The sequence below is a fragment of the Sphaerodactylus townsendi genome, linkage group LG04, assembly GCF_021028975.2.
Source record: "Sphaerodactylus townsendi isolate TG3544 linkage group LG04, MPM_Stown_v2.3, whole genome shotgun sequence".
Taxonomy (NCBI): Eukaryota; Metazoa; Chordata; class Lepidosauria; order Squamata; family Sphaerodactylidae; genus Sphaerodactylus; species Sphaerodactylus townsendi.
Genome location: NC_059428.1, coordinates 43,996,334 through 44,017,144, shown reverse-complemented (window position 1 = coordinate 44,017,144; position 20,811 = coordinate 43,996,334). Strand labels below are relative to the sequence as shown.

At 38.8% G+C, this 20,811-nt stretch overlaps 1 protein-coding gene across 4 annotated transcripts in view; it reads right to left on the bottom strand.

Annotated features, from left to right (window-relative positions):
* ALCAM (activated leukocyte cell adhesion molecule) overlaps positions 1-20,811 on the bottom strand; it is a 151,677-nt gene that overhangs the window by 26,782 nt on the left and 104,084 nt on the right. For all 4 annotated transcript variants that reach the window (XM_048492401.1, XM_048492402.1, XM_048492404.1 and 1 more), the window contains exons 4-8: positions 17,437-17,501; positions 16,642-16,729; positions 16,165-16,347; positions 4,493-4,620; positions 3,471-3,600 (exon numbers count right to left, since the gene is read on the bottom strand). In XM_048492401.1, the coding sequence (XP_048348358.1) occupies positions 3,471-3,600; positions 4,493-4,620; positions 16,165-16,347; positions 16,642-16,729; positions 17,437-17,501 (594 nt within the window). The remainder of the gene's footprint in view (positions 1-3,470; positions 3,601-4,492; positions 4,621-16,164; positions 16,348-16,641; positions 16,730-17,436; positions 17,502-20,811) is intronic.

The following is a 20,811-nucleotide window of genomic DNA, read 5'->3' as shown; positions in this document are numbered from 1 at the left end:
CCTTACCTCCTCCTGGCTTCCATCGCACTGTGGAGGCCAGGGGACACGCCTCCTGGCCTCCGTCCCTGCAGTCGTTACTCTGGCCATGGGGGAATGTCCCCTGGCCTCCACAGAAAATGAACCCGGAAGCCAGGAGAATGAAAAATGAGAAGCGTTTAAAGAGCTTCAACCACGTCTGAGGAGCCTGCTCTGCCAGCTGTGCAGCCAGCTCATGCCAGCCTCATTGTATACATTATGACAAATACATTATAACTGATATGCCATTATAGGTCTCATTTCATTTATTAGATGCCTCCCTATTTTACTGATTGTAGTGCCTTATGTAATTTGCCTTGGCTTCAGAGACTAAAATGGGCTATAAATAAAAAATACAACAGCAAAGAGAGTGCCTGAAAAGTGTTATGTTAATAATCAGTATTATTAGTAATATCTGTGGAAAAATTGATAAAGGGTTTAATTTCTCTATTGTCAGTGGCCATAGAAACACTTCTCTTATCTACCTTTGTAAGTGCATATTTGGCAAACCATAAGAGTATATAAACATTTTAGCAGGAGACAGTTGGGACATGGCTGCCTGTCAAACACCATTCAGTTTCTTTTCCTTCAATGCATTCCCCATATCAGAAAGTCTAAATCACAAGGCAAAAAAGCTTTATGACTTCATACCCATGACTAAATAATCTTCACAGAAATAAAATAAGTCAGCTGAGGAACAACTGTAAATGTTGCTTCTTCACCTGAATAGAGCCTGCCTGAACTTATGCTCTCAAGTTTTCTTGAAGTTCTCTCTGCATAATGTAGCAGGTGAGGAAGCCTAAGGATAGAATTTTCCCTCAGGGTAATTCTCTTTTTATGTTTCCTCAAATCTTTAGGTCTTTGAAGCAGGAAAAAAAAACTGTGCACTTGAAAAAAAAGTTACTCAGAAAATATAATCCGGGTGGGAATCCTGTCACACGCATCACAGGAAGCAGGAACTCATTAAATTCTTGGCTGCTTATTATTATGAAAGCCTGACATTCTGTATGCAGCAATCTTTCAATTCAGACCACCTCCAGGTAAAATACTGGATGCTTACCATTTTCCATGATGGAGCAGTGTCCTTCTTTCACACATAATGTTCAGTTTTTTAATTTGGTAGACATATCTATTTTAAAATAAACGTTTCTTATACATACAATTTTGAAAAAGTTTGTAGATTATCTTTACAGTTTATATGGGTTCTCACTTACACTATATTTTCTTTTCAATTGCTTCATTAAATATAATTTTGATTGGTGATTTCTGTATTTTAAAAACAAGACCAAATAGACCTGTTTTCATATCACACTGAAAAAACTGCCTTGTGTATGTGTGAAGAGAAATATAATTTTGAGAAATAATTCATAACAGATTTATTTTTACTTATATCAGTGCTACAAAAGATGGGTACAAAAAAGTGCTTTGTAGCTGCCATATTTCATAATTTTCATTTACTTTAGCAGACAAGAAATACATCCGCTTATTTTATACACATATAACTGTCACAGTAAAGATGCAAAGATAGTGTCCTGCATGTTACTACATTGCTATGGAATCCATAAAAAACATGAGTAATGTTTGAGTAAAAACACAACAAATGAATGTTAAAAGTTTACACTTTTCAATTGAAATGTGAAACTTCAAAAAAGGATAGTAAGTAAACAAAAAAAATCAAATGTGAGTCAAACTTTGTAGGAAAGAAACTTCAACATGTTCTAAGTGAGAGGAAAGGGTAAGCTTTGCATTTAAAAAACGGAGGTGATGAAAGACTTAGCTCAGTCCAAAGCAGAGTTACACATCAAAGTCTATTGAAGTCAATGGACTCAGAAGAATGTAACTCTACTTAGGATAGCACTGTCAAGATAATTTTGGGAGTACGTATGCTTCTACTGACCTTATATGAATGATGCTTCTAGTCTTGTCTCATTTATTACTTTTACAGCACTTAACTTGGCTTCTGTAATACTTCCTCAGCCTTTTGGACCTCCTGGAGTATGCTCATATTGCACCAGACTGTTTCCAGTGGTGGTGGTGGATAATTTACAACGTTCACATTTTATTGCATGCCTGAGAAGTTCTCTAAATATTCATAAATGTCTGCCTTGTGCTTGCTGTCACTGCATGTCAGCATATACACCCAAATGTCTGGTAAGAGACGTAAAAGGTAAAGTTTCCCCTTCAGTCGTGTCCGACCCTGGGGTACCACTGCAAGCAGTGATTTCATAGGCAAGCCGTTTTTGTGGGGTAGTTTGCCATTGCTTTCCCCGAGACGTACATATTAACACATACGTGCATGTACGCTTTGTACACTATTAGGCAATTGGGAAAACAGGATGCATTGCCAACCACACAGGGCCAACCAACACTTTTCATAAAGGAAAACAAGTAGTGGTTCCCCAAGGATTTGAATTGGAATTGGTGCTACTTAACTTATTAATAAATGGCTTGTAGTGAGGTGTGAGTACTAACCAAGTTGGCATATGGGTAAGGTGACCAGATGGTCACCTTTCCATCCCGGGACGGGGAAGCGGCTGTGCCATGTCACAGGGCGGCAAACGGCAAGCCCCAGAAGCCCGCACGCACGACCGCAGGAGCAAAAGGCAGCCTTTTGCACGGCGTTCCCCGGTCAGAAACAGGGAAGCGCCCCAGAAGACACTGCGGCTGCCGCAGTGCCTTCTGGGGCGCTTCCCTGTTTCTGATCGGGGAGCGCCGCCGTAATCGGGACAATGGCATAAGCCCAGCGGGACGCGGGACACTCTACGCAAAAGCGTGAGTGTCCCGCGAAAATAAAGATGGATGGTCACCCTACATATGGGCCCCTATTTTTTTTAAAAAAAAGATAGTAAAGCACTAGATGAATTATGACGACCAAAATATTTTATTCAAATCTGGTGAATTAGCAACAAATTGCAAGTTAGGCCAACAATTATAGTATTGTCAACCTCCAAGTGGTATCTGGAAATCTCCTGGAGATCGAGATCAGTTCATGTAAATAAAATAGTAGCTTTGGACAGAGGACTCTATGGCATTATACTTTATTGAATTTTTAAATCTCTTTTTTTTGCCCATAGATTTTCCCCTACAAATTTCCCTAGACTATTTTCTAAACCCCAGCAGCTAAAAAAACTGAATGACATTTTAAATCCGAACAAAACAAACGAAACTTTATCTGTACAAAATTTTAAAGTATCCATGAATTATAGAAGTTAACAAATACTGCAAAATCTAAAGGTGAAAAGGGAAATGAAACAATGTTTAACTGAATTGCTAGACAGAATGATAATACACATATATGAAAAAATGGAAAAACACATATTGAGTGTTTCTTTTCTTGTCCATGTAGGAAAACCCATGTATAGCTGATACAATCATAGAAGTATACAGCAAGTTGACACATGTTCTAAACCAACACACTAGATAAAAGTCCTGAACAACATAATGAATTTACTTACAATGTATTGTAATTAAAGTAGAATCAGACAAGCTTTTATCAATCAGAGAACATCCATATTCTCCTGAAGCATTTCTTCTTACATCTGATAATATGTAAATATTTGAACTCTTTATAGGTTCCAGTTCTCCCTGTTAAAGGAAATTAATCATATTAAACTGACAAGTCTGCTAAGATAGAAACATATACACATTTCCTTGGGTTATATTTATACAAACAATTTTTACTGCAGTCAGATACCACCAAGATATAGCTGCCTTACTTCTCATGTATATAAATCAGGCTAGTGTAAATGCCTCAAGGTTAGAATTCCAAGCACCATATTTTTAATTTCAGTAAATAAAATACCTCAGCATTGGTTTTGAAATGGTTTTGCTGGCAGGACATTTGCCACGATCCTCAAGATTGTTATAAGTACATGTCTCTCCATATCCAGCTTTCTTATAAAATGTCATAATGTATTAATACAAAGTAAATCACAGTGATCTTATTGCTCCAATGTTAAGTGAGACAAACATGAAAATGTGCTCAGAATTCAAAATCACCCAGAGATTCATTTTTGAAATGAATGGTCTTTTGAATAAAAAGGTATGTGAATATAAAATGCAGAAGTTTAAATCAGCAAACTTAAAAAGACTAATGAAAGAGCTATATGATCACAACAACACGACCATAAAAATGTAACAGAGTCCAACAACAGTCTTCAAAACAGTGAACTCGTCATAGAATGGTTCAACAGTCAAATGATGGTGTTTGCTTCTTAAAGACCAATCAACACAGGTTAATTTTTATTCTATTTCAAGAAAATACTTTCAACCATGACAAATGGGCTATTGTAGTAGAAAAGGAAAGTCTGGTTGTTTTTTCCTTTCTCTCTTTCGGCTTTTGCAAAAATAAAGGAATACACTGTTATTTTACAGTATGAGTCTGAATATATACACAAAATTATATTTTTCTTTATGTTTTAAAAATTAAGAAGAAATAAAAGGACAGCAAGAACTACCAACATCTGACAATACTCACTGGAATATAAAATAAAAATTCCTCAGGTGGAGGATTGCCATTTCCCAAACATCTTAGGGTGATGTTATCACCTTCTTTAATGGTATTTCTTTGTGAAACTACTTGAATTCTGACCTTCTCTGTAGGATCTGTGACACAAACATATATTCACTTATTAAGCATAATATATACAAATTAAAGTTAGATAAAGGTACGAAGCATCTTAATTCCTCTAATAGCCAATCAAATGCCGTTTAAAAAGCTCACAAACAAATCATGTTGCTTTTATTTAAAATGTGTAATAAAAAGCCAATGAAGAGAGAGACATGAGGCTGTGCATAGTTTATCTTTTGGATAAGCCACCCCCCTAAAAAAAACACCCTCCAAAAAGCACTATAAGAGAACCTGTGTGATCCTAATGCAGAACCCTACATCTCCTCCTAGGCACCAGCCTCCAATGAATTTGCTCAAGCAATGCTAATAGTGCCAATCATCTGTTTGAGAGAGACAGTCCTTATCACCTTTCAAAACAGGAGACTAGTGATGTCAAAATCAGTGATGGCATTCTTTTGCTCATCAGTTGTACATGTTACAAATCCTTGTATGAAGGATTCCAGGCAGCCTGTTGCTGAATGTCAAGATCGTTGGTTAATAGTTAAAAGAGGCTCCCAAATTTCTATCCCAAATATGTTGCTCTGAACCAAGACTCATCAGGTATAGAATGGAATTGCATATCTGTTCTTCCACCAATTTTCTCTTGGCGTGTCTGAAGAGGGTGTGCAGCATAGGTATGCATATGTATATATATCATAACCACAGACATATGGATTATTATAAATATTATTATAAAAATCTTATTGCACAGTCATACAAAGTGTACAAAACTACATGGTGATCCATAATAATTATGAGGAATAATTGATACAGCAAAACTGTGGATCAATTAAAAATGAATAGAGGGACCATTGTTAAACCCGAACAACTGCCTAAAAGATATGGGACTAAAACCTACAGTAAACTGAAATATTGTATTTGGTTAACCTTCATCAACAAATTCTATGATTCTTCCTTTTTGGTCACGAAGTTAATTGCAGAGCATCCACAGAGAATGTTCTTTTCAACTGAAGTAAATTGCACAGTTTTCTTAGACTAATCTTAACAATGACAACTGAAATTGGATTATAAACCTGCAAAATCTAGCCTTCCTGTCAAAGGGACATAAACATTCACAAATTTAAAAAATCCCTATACACAATTGTGCAAGTAGTAACTTCTTCCCCAACTAGCAACTTTCTAGCACTACTGACAACCAAGACACCTGTGATAAATCAGTTTATAAAAGGTAAATTGCATGTGAGAACACAACTTGAATCAGGGGGTTTTGGGAAGCAAAGAGGGAAGCTATGATATCCATTCATTTTTTAAAAACAGGACACACTTTTTGAGTCAATTATCTATCCTGAGTTCTGTTCCAAAATGTAAAAAAAACAGAATGTCCATGCACTTAGAAGAGCATGAAACTGGATGCAGAGATATTATTTTAGAGGCTATAAGATGTTTGCAATACCAAAGGGAATTTTCATCTTTGCTCCCAGAAACTACCTGGTTACTAATGACAGGTGTGCTTTTCAGGGGTTGACTAGCTAGGGTTAATCACCCACATTTGCCATGGAAAGATTCCTCTGTAAAAACTGAGTGCTACTAAGCAGAGATATCAAAAATGGGCTGGCTTGATAGACTTCAGAAAGGAAAAAAATGACCCCACTTTAAGCAGTTGGATCCCTCCTCCTGCTAAAGGGTGCCATAAAGGCATGAGAACCGAAGGCTAGCACAAGAGCAAGACACTTCTTCACACAAAATGGATGCCTCTTAAGAGAATTTTGGGATCCATCTTGTTGGTCTAGCCTGAGTAGTAAGGCAGTGGGGAGCTAAACTTTTCCCCTGGTCCTAAGGTGTGCCTGGATGGACAGTGCAGCTCAACTGTGTCACCCTAAGGTGATATAAACAGTGCTCCAAGCAGACTATTTATTATTTTATTTTCACCCATCCCAGAAATCAATTGGTATTCAAGAAAATAATCCTGACGTTCCCTTGGGTCCTAAAGACTCATCAAGCCTCTCTTACCTTATTGTTGGGAAACAATCAATACTTTGTCTCGAGTTTCCTGTTGTCAATTCCTACTGTCTCAAGCCCCCTTTGGTCCTTTGGCCATTCATAGTGGGTGTGTTCCGGATCCATGCATATTCCCCTACTTGTGTGTGGCCTCTTTCCTCAGCCCCTGGGTACAGTGGTAGATTTCCTCTTCAGCACTGATTTCACTGGATGTCACTTCAAGGCTGATAACTACTACCCATTCCTGAAACCCTATACAATTTCCACCCTTTTTCTTAAGTCAGCCCTTGCGCACTTTGTGTGTTTGTGCATTTTGTCTAAAATATATTCCTTGTTCTCAATAACAATAATTAAAAAAAACACAATGATTTAATTGTGCAATTGTCCAATTGAGAGTTTTCATCTAGGATTATCCTGGTATACACAGGTTATCAATTCCAGTTACCCTCTCTTGCTCTCCAGTTAATTCCCCCAAACTTAAGTGGAGACTGCCTGCTTAGGGTAGCACCACAGCTATAGAAGCATTGCTGCCCAAGGATGGGACTGGTCTTGCTCTGGGTCCCCCGACAAAACACTGAACATGCATAACTGTTGGAAAATATTATGGCCATAGCCAAAATTAATTGTCAAGAAGTGTGAGGGATCTGATCTGTGTACTAGGCAGCCCAAGTACTGTCCCCCAGTGAGCCTTTCTTCCAACCTGCCTGTTGGAGGAAGTTGTAAACCTTTTCCTGCAGTAGATATTTTGGAGAAGCAAATAATCATAGGCCTGCTTTGATTATATTTATGTATTTTGTATCATTATGGCGCAAGAGGAAGAACTCATAGGAAAAGACTATTATTTAGGCACTTCTCTGCAGTAAGCACCTTTTTCTTTGTGAGAGGTGGTTTTCTGGACTAATGAAGTAGTTGTAGATTTTTTATTTTCCATTTTTTTCTGAGGGTATGGCCCTTTCTGCACGGGGCCAAAAACAGCGGCCCAGGGATGGAAAAACACCGGTCCCTGGGGTGCTGTTCGCACAGGCGCCGCTGCTGCTATTCGTGAAGGCGCCAATTTCCACCTCCCTTCCCGAGGGAGGTTTTTGGAAAGCGCCCTTCCTATCTGCGTGTGCGGTGCAAAACAGGCACCCGTGCTGACAGACGCTGGCTTTCCCATCCCCCCCCCACTCACCTTTTGTCCTCCCAGCGTCAGTCTGGAGGGCTGCACTGAGCTTCCCAGCTCACGCTGCCCTCCAACCCCTCGAGGTCGGGAGGGCTGCATGGGGGCGGTCTCCTGCAGCCCTCCAGACTGGGATACTGGAGGGGCCGAGGTGAGGGGGACACCTAGAAAGAAGGGAGGCTCCGCGATCTGCGGCCTTGGCCTCTCGCAAGAGGGGGGGGCTTCGCACACTTCCGTGTGAATGGCCCCCTCCCCTCCACCGGCTTAATTATGTTTATGAAGGATCACAAACTTCCTTTTGTCCCTCTCAAACAGTTTTCATCTGAAAATAAATGAAATCTTGAGCTCCATCACTGACTACCTCAATTTACTATTTATTCTCTGTCCAATTTTGCTGTTTGAAACTGGGTTTTACTCATGTTTTAAAAGAACACAAACTTTTTTTCACTTTAAAACAACTAACAATGAAGAGAGTCTGGTTTTACTCTTTTATCTTTCCTGTATGGCCTAATCACAGCTGTATAAAAGAGCAATAAACCATTTACAGATTGGTGGAAATTTTTAATTTTCAATCATATCTGTTTTGGCTCTTGAATATCCTTGCAAAAATAGCTTTACTATACTGCAGCTTACTACTCTTCACCACAAAGCCCCAGTTAAAAATATTTAAAAGTCAAACATTAACAAAAGAACTTTTGAAGTGCTTCTGATCTGAATGTTCATTTTCAATAACGATCACCAAACAAACTCATGTGTAGCAATTCTATATATTTATCCTGAATTTCATAGCTTAGTGTGTGTGTGTATAAAGTATGTGCCCACTACATACATACACACAAAAATGAGGGCCCATGAAATATGTGGGAGGAATCCCTCCCTCCCATTACTGAGTCTGCCAAGGTCACCCCTCCCACAAGTCTTGATGTCAGCTGGCGAGCCTGCAAGCCTCCCCCGAAGCCCAGCCTCAATTGGTGAGTCTGCTGCAAGGCAGCAACTCTACTTGACAGCAAAGGCAGGTTGTTCTCTGCCCATGTTCAGATAATATTTTCTTTAGTTTTGTGGGATTTAAACTATTTTGTTTCTTTTTTTACTTTCAGATTTTTCTGTAGATCCAGGGCATCTCGAGTCTGCAGAAAAAGTCAGTCTGCCTCCATCAGTGGATTCAAGTATACACAGTCAGAGGGCACCCCTGGGCACACACACAATCACATAGGGGACACACACACACACACGCACACACACACACATATCCCAGCCTATGTGGTTGCCAGCCTCCAGGTGAGGCCCGGGGATATCCCAAAGTTACTACTGATCTCCAGATACTGAAATCAGTTCTTCTGGGGGAAAATGGCTACTTTGGAAGATGGACTGTTTTAAATTATACCTTGCTGGAGTCCACTGATTCCACAAATCCCTTCCTTCACGGGTTCCACCTCCAAATATACAGAAATTTCCCGACCCAGAGCTGGCAACCCTAGATGGAGCCTTTGCGCCAATTTATAGGAACACAGAAAACTTTGTCTTACTTTCTTCAGTTGTAATTCACTGTGAAACAGCACCTTTTATTAGTGAAAAGGGAGATTCAAAGTAACCCCAGAGTTAAGCGAAGTTGAGATAGTTATTAACATTTATGAAGTATGTAGCCCTTGTCTAAGAACTCTAGGTAGCTAAAAAAACCCAACTAAGAGAGAACACAATAAACTTTACAATATTTAGTACTCTATAAAATTTATATGCTGCCTTTTTATAGAGTTGCTGGGTCTCTGCCCCCAATATCCAAGAGCTTTTGAGGGTGGAGTACATCCCTTAACGATGTCAATCTATCCAAAAGATTGTGGTATATTGTCAAAAAAAGTTGAAACCATTTTTTCACTGCATAAAATATTGTCCTTAACAATTGACCACTACATTATTTCTTGCTTCCGCATTAAAAGAGTCTTGAAATCTTCATTTTGAATTATGAAGAGCTTCCATGACATACTGAAATATCAGCAGCCCCTTTTTTCATATAACATGTATAATTTTACTGATGTCAGTGCCCTTTTGTTTCAATAGCAGAATCTGAAACTATGAAAAATAAAATAAGCTATGGTCTTAACAAATGAGGCTGCAGATGATTCCTTAAAGGACACCCCAGTGCTCTTGGAGGTAGCAGTTAATCCATTTAAAGCACATAAACAACTCATTTTTCCCTGGCAATTTTTACTGGTCCTTTCTCCTTTATATCTTCTTGTTCCTTGATGCTTCAAACATTGACTTGAGAAAATTTTATTCGTCTTTCTTCAACATGCTTCATAAACTTCCTAGGCAAGCCACTGAGCTACTTCCATTCCCTAGTATGTCACAGTTGTTTAATGAGGTCTGTGTGTTGTACCATGAAAGTAATTATACGAGGGCTCAAGTGAGCCTGAAGTTATTATGAACTCATAACATGATAAAGGAACTATACAGCATTACAGAACAGCAGTTTGAATAAAGGATTTTTTTGTAAAAAAAACCCTGTACTCTTACAATTTATACTTTGGTATGTGTTAATCTAGCTATACCTCTTTTACTTCTCAGTATCTTTAAATGTATGTAAATGTACATATTTTAAATTAAGATTTTCCATCATTACTACTTGACATATCATACAATATATTATCACTGGTTTTGTTATAGTTTTAGAAATCAATAAGTCATATATTAATAAAAAGAAAAAACCTATATTAAAATACAGTTGTATATGTTTAAACAGCAATTTGTACTGTAGTTACAATGCAACTGTGCAGTTATTAGAATAAACACACAGGCTTTAATTCTTAGAACTCATCATGAATTTCTTTTCATCTTATCTCATACTGTTGCTACTGCTCCAAGCTCAGCTACCTGTTCAATACCTTCATGGTCCTGTCCATACCAGTATCAGCCTAACCAGAATTAAGATCAATGGACATGCACCATCAAAGATCTTTTAATTGATCTAGCAAATAAATTTACTGGCATCCTTGTCTTGCATTTTTCACCTGTTTCTGCTAAAACTTCTCTGCTATACTCATTAATAAAGTATAAATGATGAATTCTGAAGATCAATAGAAACAATGTTCTACTTTAAAGTTATTACATGGAAATCCTGAACAAGCACTGTAACTTGAGGATTGTATAAATTTACTTTTCTATATGTGTATGTAAACATGAGTACTTAGACACATGTTGGTGTGGGATAAAATAGGCTGTTAATTCAGAAGAATTTTTCCTGTATCAGAAAAGTTACAGGAATAATGAAACTCACCAAAATTCACTATGAAAGTACCTTCCGTCTAGTTAATTTTAATCATTAGGGAACATTAAAAGGAGCAAGGGATTTATCCTTTAATATTAAGATAAATGAAAATGTCAGATCACTTCCAAAGCAGTTCTTGGGATTAGAGGAGTGTGTGTGTATATTCTTCAATGAATTCATATTAGATTTTCTCAAATCAACTTGATTGAAAACCCAAGGCTTTGTATTCTATATGCAGAAGCTGATGACAAAAGAACAAAAGAAGTTGCTATATCTGTTAAAAACTCAAAAGAGATAATTACAGGCTCACTATCAGATAAAAACAGGAGGAATCTGCTTTTAGAAGACTTCATCAGTAATTATTCAATAACTATTGGTAGTATTTCTCCTAATTGTCATACAAATATCTTCTTTAAGGAATTATAAAAACAACTTATAACATTGATGATGCCATCTCCCTCAATTTTGCCCTAAAGACATTTATCTGAAAGCTAGAAGCTTGATAATGTTTTGCAGGAAGTAAGAGAAAGATGGCAAGCTGAAATGCAAGTCTACTTTGATTTTAATATAAGTTAGAAGGTTTTGTCTATAAGTGTCTGGGAGACAGGGAAAGTCTATTTGAGCTTAGCCATGTTAGAAGATTAAGAGAAACAGAATGTAGGATGCCAAAAGGGGGAAGGTAATTCCCCTTTCACAGGCCCCCAAAATGAAGGAGCTATCTCCTCAGGAATTATTCCCCCTTTTCCTCTGCATACCTCTGGAATAATCAGCACCAAAGTACGTATCGCTTTATAGCACAACAACAAAAGATTTTATTTAAATAAACAGAAAAGCTAAACTTCCCTTAGTGAGTTGAGGATCACATAAACATACAATGAAAACAGAAGTATGTATTGTCATTTAAGCTAGTATTTAGGCTCTCACATGGTCCTAAGCCCATAGGTGAGTTGGTTCGATCCCTGTCTAGAATTCCCATGTCCACTGGCTTACACCAAGAACGGTCACACATTTGGCCATATGAGATGAGATCAGATAAAAGCTATATACTGATCGAGCTGTTAAGCTTGGGAAAAATCATCCTGATCACTGTAGAAATAATTTCGAGACTAGCTGAAATGAAAAGTAGCTTTACCTTTGGAACTCTTATAAACTCTCATTGGATTGTATATAATTTTATGCTATGACTCACCCTGATCCCTGCAGTGATAGGTTGGGATATAAATTGAAATAAATAAATAAATAAATTACTTTGCCATTTAAGTGAACTGAAAATGAAAATATTTCCTGAAACAAAACATTTACTATTTAATATCCCTATTATGATAACTAATAAAACTGTAAAGGATTGGCAGAATGGCATAAATAGATTTATCAGACTGCCAAAAAAACCAACATTGAAATTGAAGGTTGCTCAGCTGAAACCAAACCGACCTAAGTATGATGAGTTATACTATGGCACAGCAAGGTTGACATGGTTAGCAAAATGGATTAAAAATTAAACAGCTTATTGTCACTGAACAATATTTTTTTGTGTGAAAATACCACTGAAAATATTTCCTTGGAGCTGAGTGTATACGAGGATAATTTTGCAATCAATAATTTGATTTCTATTTAGAATTTGGCTCCCAACATTTCCCCAATACCTTCAGTAGTGAGTTAATCAGATACAATACCGAATTTCCAGATTCAATCACAAAACAATTAATAATCCTGTGATCTTGATATATTTAATTTAATCCTGTGATCTTGATATATTTAATTTAACAACATAGTAATTAACTTCAACACAGTTGCTTATTTAAGTAATCGAAGGATTAGGTCATTTGAATATCTACAAGTTTAGAATTTCTTGGTAAAAAATCTAGAAAAATTATCTAAGGGCAATCACAGTCCATTTAGTTGAAAAACATACTGAGTGTTTTTTGCAATATAGATTTGGTAAATAAAGAAAACTTTCAAATTAATTGGGAGGGTTTAGGAGTTATTCCCAGTTAAACAAGGAAGTGCACACTATTGTATGATTTGTGTGCATATTAATGCACATTAATATATAATTACTGCACGCTAATGTATAATTCAAGTTTATGGTGTCTTCATAATTTAAACAGAGTTTCTTAAAAATGTTACATCAATGGTACATCTCTCCATATAAATTAGCAAAAATTTATAGGAATTTTCCTGATAACTGTTAGTACTAGGGCAGCCCAATCCAAAAACAGCCGGAAATAAGTAGCATCTGAGGATGTTATGGATGCCTTTTTCCTCTGGGGTTGGTCATAGTGTAAAATGACTTATGCCACCTTTTTTGGTGGCATAAGTCTGCGCTGCTGGGAGAGAGCATTTCTGGTCTGAAAGTGCACAGGAGCCAACCAGTCAGCTCCACCTCCAGAAATGCCCCTGGAATACTTCCCTGCCCTGAAATACCAAGGCAAGCATTTGTGGCAGTGGCCAACTACCACTTAGCCCAACCTCTGAATGTGGGTACTTCGGCAGCTGGCCTCCAGGGTAAATCCCTCAATGCCAGCATCCATATCACTCTACATGGTGCTGGTGGTACGGGTGCCGGTGGTACGGATTTTCCACCACTTTCAGTGAGGGTTCAGCCCCCACCCCTTTGAATTGCACAGTAAATCATTTAGAGTTGATTTTTTTACCATAGAATCATAGAGATGGAAGAGACCCCAAGGGCCATCAAGTCCAACCCCCTGAAATGCAGGAACACATAATCAAAGCACTCCTGACAGATGGCCATCCAGCCTCTCTTTAAAAACTTCCAAAGAAGGAGACTCCACCACACTCCAAGGTAGTGCTTTCCGCTGTCGAACAGCCCTTACTGTCAGGAAGTTTTTCCTGATGTTTAGGTGGAATCTCTTTTCGTTCACCTTGAATGCATTACTCCTGTTCCTAGTCTCTGGAACAGCAGAAAACAAGATTGCTCCCTCACCATGACATCCCTTCAAATATCTAATAATGGCTATCATGTCCCCCTTAACCTTCTCTTCACCAAACTAAACATACCCAGTTCCCTCTCTCCTCGTAGGGCATTGATTCCAGACCTTTTACCATTTTGATTGCCCTTCTCTGGACATATTCCAGCTTGAACTGCAGTGCCCAGAACTGTACACAATATTCCAGGTGAGGTCTAACCAATGCAGAATAGAAAGGTACAATTACATCCCTCAATCTAGACACAATACTCCTATTGATACAGCCAAGAATTGCATTGGCTTTCTTGGCCGCCGCATCACGCTGCTGACTCATGTTCAGTTTGTGGTCTACTAAGACTCCCAGATCTCTTTAACATGTAGTGTTGTCAAGCCAAGTGTCACCCATCCTATATCTGTGCATTTCATTTTTTTCTGCCAAAGTGTAGTATCTTACATTTATTTCTCTTGAAATTCATTTTGTTTGTTTTGACCCAGCTCTCTAATCTGTCCAGGTCATTTTGAATTCTGACTCTGTCCTCTGGGGTATTAGCTACCCCTTCTATTTTGGTGTAATCTGCAAATTTGATTAGCGTGCCCTCTATTTCATCATCCAAGTCATTGATAAAAATATTGACTAGCACTGGGCCCAGGGCACAACCCTGTGGGACCCCACTAGTCACTTCTTTCCAGGTTGAAGATGAGCCATTGATGAGCACCCTTTGAGTTTGGTCAGTCAACCAATTACAAATCCATCTAAGAGTAGCACTGTCTAGTCCACATTGTCATGAGCTAGCCCCTGGGTACTTACCAGAACACAGAGAATTCTGAGGCAGAACCGGAGTACACAGTGCAGCCAGAGTTGGCTGTTCCTGGGGAAGACCAGGCAGCAGAGCCAATGCCCGATCCTTCCCCGTCTGATGACATACAGGTGGAGAAGCCTGCAGAACCTCCTAGGGAACCCAGTGATGAGCCAGTGCACAGGAGGCAGAAGCAAAGTCTGCTCTTGAAGAAGCACAGGAGGAGTGCTTGTTTGGCAGCAAGGTATGGGAGATTAGAAGTCTCTGCATCTGATGAGGGCTAACTCCTCACAGAATCCCAGCCCCCTGAACAAGGCTCTCTACATATGCCTTGCTGTGAGCTTGCTTCTGCCTGGGTGCAACAAGTGTGTTAACTGTCGCCACTGTGTGCCTGGTTCTTTGTTGTTTCCTAGCCTGCTCCTTGGTTCTCCTTGGTTCTATTGGACTGTGACCTGACTATGCCTTGCCTGCCGCCTGCTTTGACCCATTGGACTGTGACTTGACCACGCTTGTGCTTGCTGCCTGCTTTGCCCTGCTAGGTCAGCCCCGCCAAGCCCCTGCCTGCTGGCAACACACACATTTCAATAGTTTACGAGCAAGAATATTATGGGGTACCTTGTCGAAAGCTTTACTAGAATCAAGGTATGCTACGTCATATGTACAATATATGAGCTAAAAATTATTGGCAATCTTCTTTTGATGTAAATGAAGGCCATTTTCAAATGTGATTTTTCCTTTACTTTCAAGGTTTTCCCATTCAAATATGTACTAAAGTCTCATAATAATCTATGTTCCATAGTTTTCATCTCACCACAGCTACTTGAAATGTGCTTTAGAGGTAAAAGGGAACCAGCTCCCACACCCAAGAAAGGCACCAAAAAATTCAGAGTCTTATCAACTGATTAAATTGATGGTTTTAAGGCATGGGAAAGATGAACAATGAACTGAGCTGATCTGGAAACAAACAAATGCAAAAGTTATGTCATTTTGTATTTTTATGTTCAACTCTGGTATGTACAGAACTTTTCTCTAATGATTTCTTTTTAAAAGTTAAAAAAAAATTAAAAGTTCATTGCTATCCTCAGGTATTCCCTAAATAACCTAAGTAACCTCATCTGCTAATCACCAATATTTATCCCTGATATGTGACATGCTATCACTGAGCACACATGAACACATGAAACTACTTTACACTGAATAAGACCACTACTCCATCAAAGTCTAGTGTTTATCCAGAGCTCCCTAAGGTCTCAGACAGGGACTTGTCTTTTGTTTCTTGTTCCTTTTAACTGGAGATGCTGAAGATTGAACCTGGGACTTTCTGCAGGTCAAACAGATGCTTTCCCTACTGAGCCACTTCGTCTTTGTCTGGATAGTAAAAGACTCCTGAAATGCTAAGCTTGCAACATTGCATAGACAAGTATGAATACACTTACAGTGAATATCGAAGACTGCAGGTTCTGACCGTATTGTTTCTCGTCCTGTTGGTCCATGATATGTCATTGTACAGGTGAAATATGAATTTTTGTCTTCCTTTGTTGGCATATATTCCAGAGAAGATATCATAATGTACAGTCCATTTGCTTTATCCACATTTGTTTGTTCATTTATGACAACAGCTTTTGGGGGAAAATGCATGGTTTTAGTGTCATCTGTAACTGCTTATTGTTTTTGTTTATTGAGTCTGTCATTTGCACACTTACGATATGTGTGTTCTTGTGAAATCTGAAATCAGCAACAAGATTTGGTATGCCAATTATACAATTGTTTTTAAAAAGATTAAGGTGCCTATCTTATGAACACTTCAACAAACTACTAAAAATAACCCAACCGGATTAGCTGGAACAGATTTGTGAAGGCATACAAATGCACACACCCCTCAGGAGAATGCACACATCATATTTGAAACTTACCTCCTTCAACAGGCTTTAAAACCATGCCATTCTTGTACCATGTTATGTTTCCCTCTGGATACCCTTCTTTTGAAATACATTCCCCCAACTAGGGGAAAAAAGGCAAAAACATTACAGAGTTTCTTCAATTTTTTTTACATTTATAACTTATGCATCAGACATATCTAAATGACAGTGTGTTTCCTCCCTAACTGGTTTCGTACTAAAGTACTAAATCAAAAATGAAAGCAGGACTGAAGAACAGAGTCTCCACTGATTATTTCAAGGGTCACTCACCAGTGTGACTTTCCCTGATTTGACTAATTACACCGGCTTTCAGAAAAACCGGGTTTAGAACAGCAGTAAGGATTACTGGAGTGGGAGGGGGACATGGTGTGGATTAGAATCACAGTGCAGGAAAGGTTGGTTTACTCTTTCCCTCTGTGCTATTTACTAACCAAAACCAGCCCCTAATTCATATAAGCTCCCTCAGGAAAAAATGCTGCCTTTCTCAGCCCAGTTTTGACTGAGTGAAACACGTGGTAAATCAACTGCCATCCCCTCACCAGTACAATGGCCCTAGTCAACACTTGACCCTGAAGATCCATTTATTAAAAGGCTAAAGTACATCATACTATGCACTTTTGTCTTCAGAGTATTTAATGCAATCTCTCTAGCATTTTCTGCATACTGCCTCACCCAATTCGGCCCCCACCCACACCCATTCACAAGTTGCACTACATCAGATTCAGGTGGGAAACTGTCAAACAGATCAATCAGCTTTTAGAAATATCAACAGTGAAAATGCTGATTTACCATTTTTATCTGTTCTGTTTCCAAAAACGCTGCTTGATTTACAATTGTAGGTTGTGTTGGTTGTTCTATATTGAAATACACACAAAATATTAGGAAGAAAACAGTAGAGAGTTTTAGTAAGGATTGTTCTGGTTTTCCAGAGACAAAACATTTCAGAGAAACATATTTTTATTCTAGCACAAGCTTTTATTAGACAGTCATATATACAAAGTTATATAAAAAGATACAGTCTATTCAGAATGGAATGCTATTGAAGATGGAATGTATTATCTTTAAGGTGTTACAACATCCCTGCTTATTTCAGATACAAAATACTAACATTACTACTTTCATTACACATAGTAAAATAATATATAAATAAGACAAAGAAAACTTATATGTGTGGACTGGATGGGAATGGGGGGAGAGAAAATTCCATTCACCTAACTATTCCTTACTTTCTTCCCTTTTGTTGTTGCTTTCTCCCCAATGCCCACACTTACAATTCCCCATTTAACCCTCAGCTTGTAAAACTGTGTTTAATTTCTCCCCAATGTCCCCATTTTAAACTCTCTCCTCAACCTGTGTAACTGAGTCATTTTCTGCCCCCCACTCTAGGTTACTGATACAGCCACCCAGTCATTTTCTTTTCCTCTGGCTGTTCTTAATTTTCCTCATTGCATCTGGGTTGCTGGAACTGCCATTTTTTAAAGTGCATCTGTAAGTGCACAGATATCACTTGTTACTACTTTGTGGCAGCCCCAAAGCCACAGAGGGGCAAAAGGGAGTGGCGCGCTATCAATAATTTACCATGCCCCCTCCAATCAGCACTAGGGGTTCATGTGAAATGTCTTTCAAGTCTTTCAAGTACAAAGACTAGTGTCACAAGTCTTTCAAATGTAAATTCTCCATATAAAGGAAAAAGGAAAGAGTTGAGGTTAAAAGGTGTGAATCCTGACATAAATCTTCCCATGCAATTGACTAAAACAGAATGAATAGTTAGCAAGGCTGAAGAGTCATGATTTTAAAAGCCTGAAACCAGTGAAGTAAAATTATGTTGGAATAAAGATGAAAGAGAGAGAGAGAGAGGTTAAATAATGGAAGAGTAAAAATCATGTTATACCAGATTATAAACAAAGCAAAGAAAAAGACAGAGAGAACAGGATACTGTTTCACAATAGTCCTGAAGAACTCTTATTGCTGAAAAAATATTTTTGACAGGATAGGATACATATATAAGGCATTTAGGCCCAGAGGTAAGTGAGCACAAACATTTTGCTAGTTGATGTGACCCCACAGGAATCTTATTCACAAGGGAGGGGTGTGGTTTTTTTCTCTGAAGATGTAAAGTTGCTGAGAAATGATCCCCTACCTGTTGGCAGCTCAGGATCAAGCCACTGTTGCTTGCTGTGTGTGTTCACTTAGAAAATAATTCTATTTACAACCTGTTATTATGCAGCGCCTGTCTCCTTCCCTTCCCAGGTCCTTGGGGTGGGGCGTGGAGGCTGGTTGGATGGGCACTGTGGCAAGCCGGCTCCTGGGCCACCTGCCATGGTACCCTGCCCCCCGCCTCCCTGCAGGCCAGCTTCTGCCCTCCCAAGGGCCTGGGGATGGCAAGAGGTGGGCTGCAGGAAGGTGGAAGCTGGAGGCTCAGGGGGGCGGTGACTTGGATGGGAGCTGTGGCAGCAGGCTGGCCCAGGAACGGGCCTCCTGCTGCAGTGCCCATCCAAGCTGCTCCCAGCCACAAGCCCCACCCTTGAACCTCACCCCTGAGAGCACAGGGGCGGGGGGCATCCAGAGCAGGTGTTGTCCTCAAGCACCATTTTCCCTCAATACGCCTCTGTCCTTCCTGACCTATTCCATCATCATGTAACTCTTCTGACTTCATAAAAATCTTGAACCATTCCATATGCTTTACATAGTTTGCAGAATGACAAAAGTTTAAGAGCTTTTTGAACATCAGAAAAATCATTCTAAAGAAAATGAATGCTTGCATGCAGTTGTTGATCTTGCACACTTGTTAGATGGCATCATTAGACACCTTGAGCTAATGATTTAGTTTTGTGCTCAATTGGTAAATCATTTTAACACGTTCTAACTGTGACTTGAATACTAAGGATCTCATTTGGCATCAGTTTAATAACTTACTCCTGTAAGAAAATGAACAACTATAACCCAACAATAGCTAAGTTTCAAGCACAGAACTGCAGCAGAGACCAAGATTTTTTAAAGCACTCAATTTGTCTGTACAGTAAATCACAACCTCAGCTTGTTTATCCTGAAACCGAGTAAGAATGCTGATCAGTTAGCTACAGATGGTGCGATAGGAGTTCTTGGCTTGAAAACTCTGAGTGACAGAGCTTTCTGTTTTTTCCCCCAGAAAATTTATGGAGAAAAGAAGGTTGTATTTGCAGTTTCAGGTGTCAATATCTAGAAGAAAGGCTTCCACATTTCTTTAATTCTACAAACTATGTCAAATAGTTGTTTGGGAGAGCATTTTTATAAAGCTAATAGACTAAAGTCTATGCCACAGTGTATGCTATCCCATCATGATCTTACAGCATTGTTTTCATTTTCTGTGATTCCATTTTCTGCATTGCTTGACATACTATGTCTGACACTTGTTTGCATGTTTTGAATTTTTGTATGGTGCAGATGTTGCAGTCTGCATGACAGGAACCAAGCCTGGATATATGATAGAGAAATGCATGTATCTAGGAACAGTATTATTGTTGTCCTTTTCATTTTGAGACATTATTTTCTTGATCAGGCATTTTCCTGCTGCTACCTGTCACATCAGTGGTACAGTTACCACTCATATTTTATTTTAGTGTAGGGCTCCATTCAGTTTACAAATGTAGGAAGTAAAAAACTTGAAATGGACTCAGTGGAACCAGCATTTGTAAATGGTGAATGGCTCCTGTTGGACAACCTCATCTATACAGGGTTAAAAGAGGTAAGGCTGAAGAGATTCACCAGCTACTTAACATATTCGTTGGCTGTATTCCTAAAGCACAATTACCTGATAGCATGCCCCACTGAAATCATTAGGACTTATTTCTGAACAAACATAGTTGGCATTGAGCTGTTATATTAAAAGTGTACCTTGGATCAAGTAGAAGACTAACCTCCTTACAGAGGCACATTTACTGAAGTAGCAATATACTTAAACTCAAGAAGTTAATAGCCTTAGATTAGAGCTATTAGAAATTTCTGCAAGCTACTTAACTCTTGGTTTAGAAGATTACAGCTCCAGGAGGCCAGTAAGAATAGTTCTGTGAGTCTTTAACTAACAGCAGAAGGTAAATAAATATGAACATAAGGAAAGATGCACTTTGGAAGATGCACATAGTTGTTGACAAGGATTGTGCAGAAAGTTTGCTGGCAATGATACCT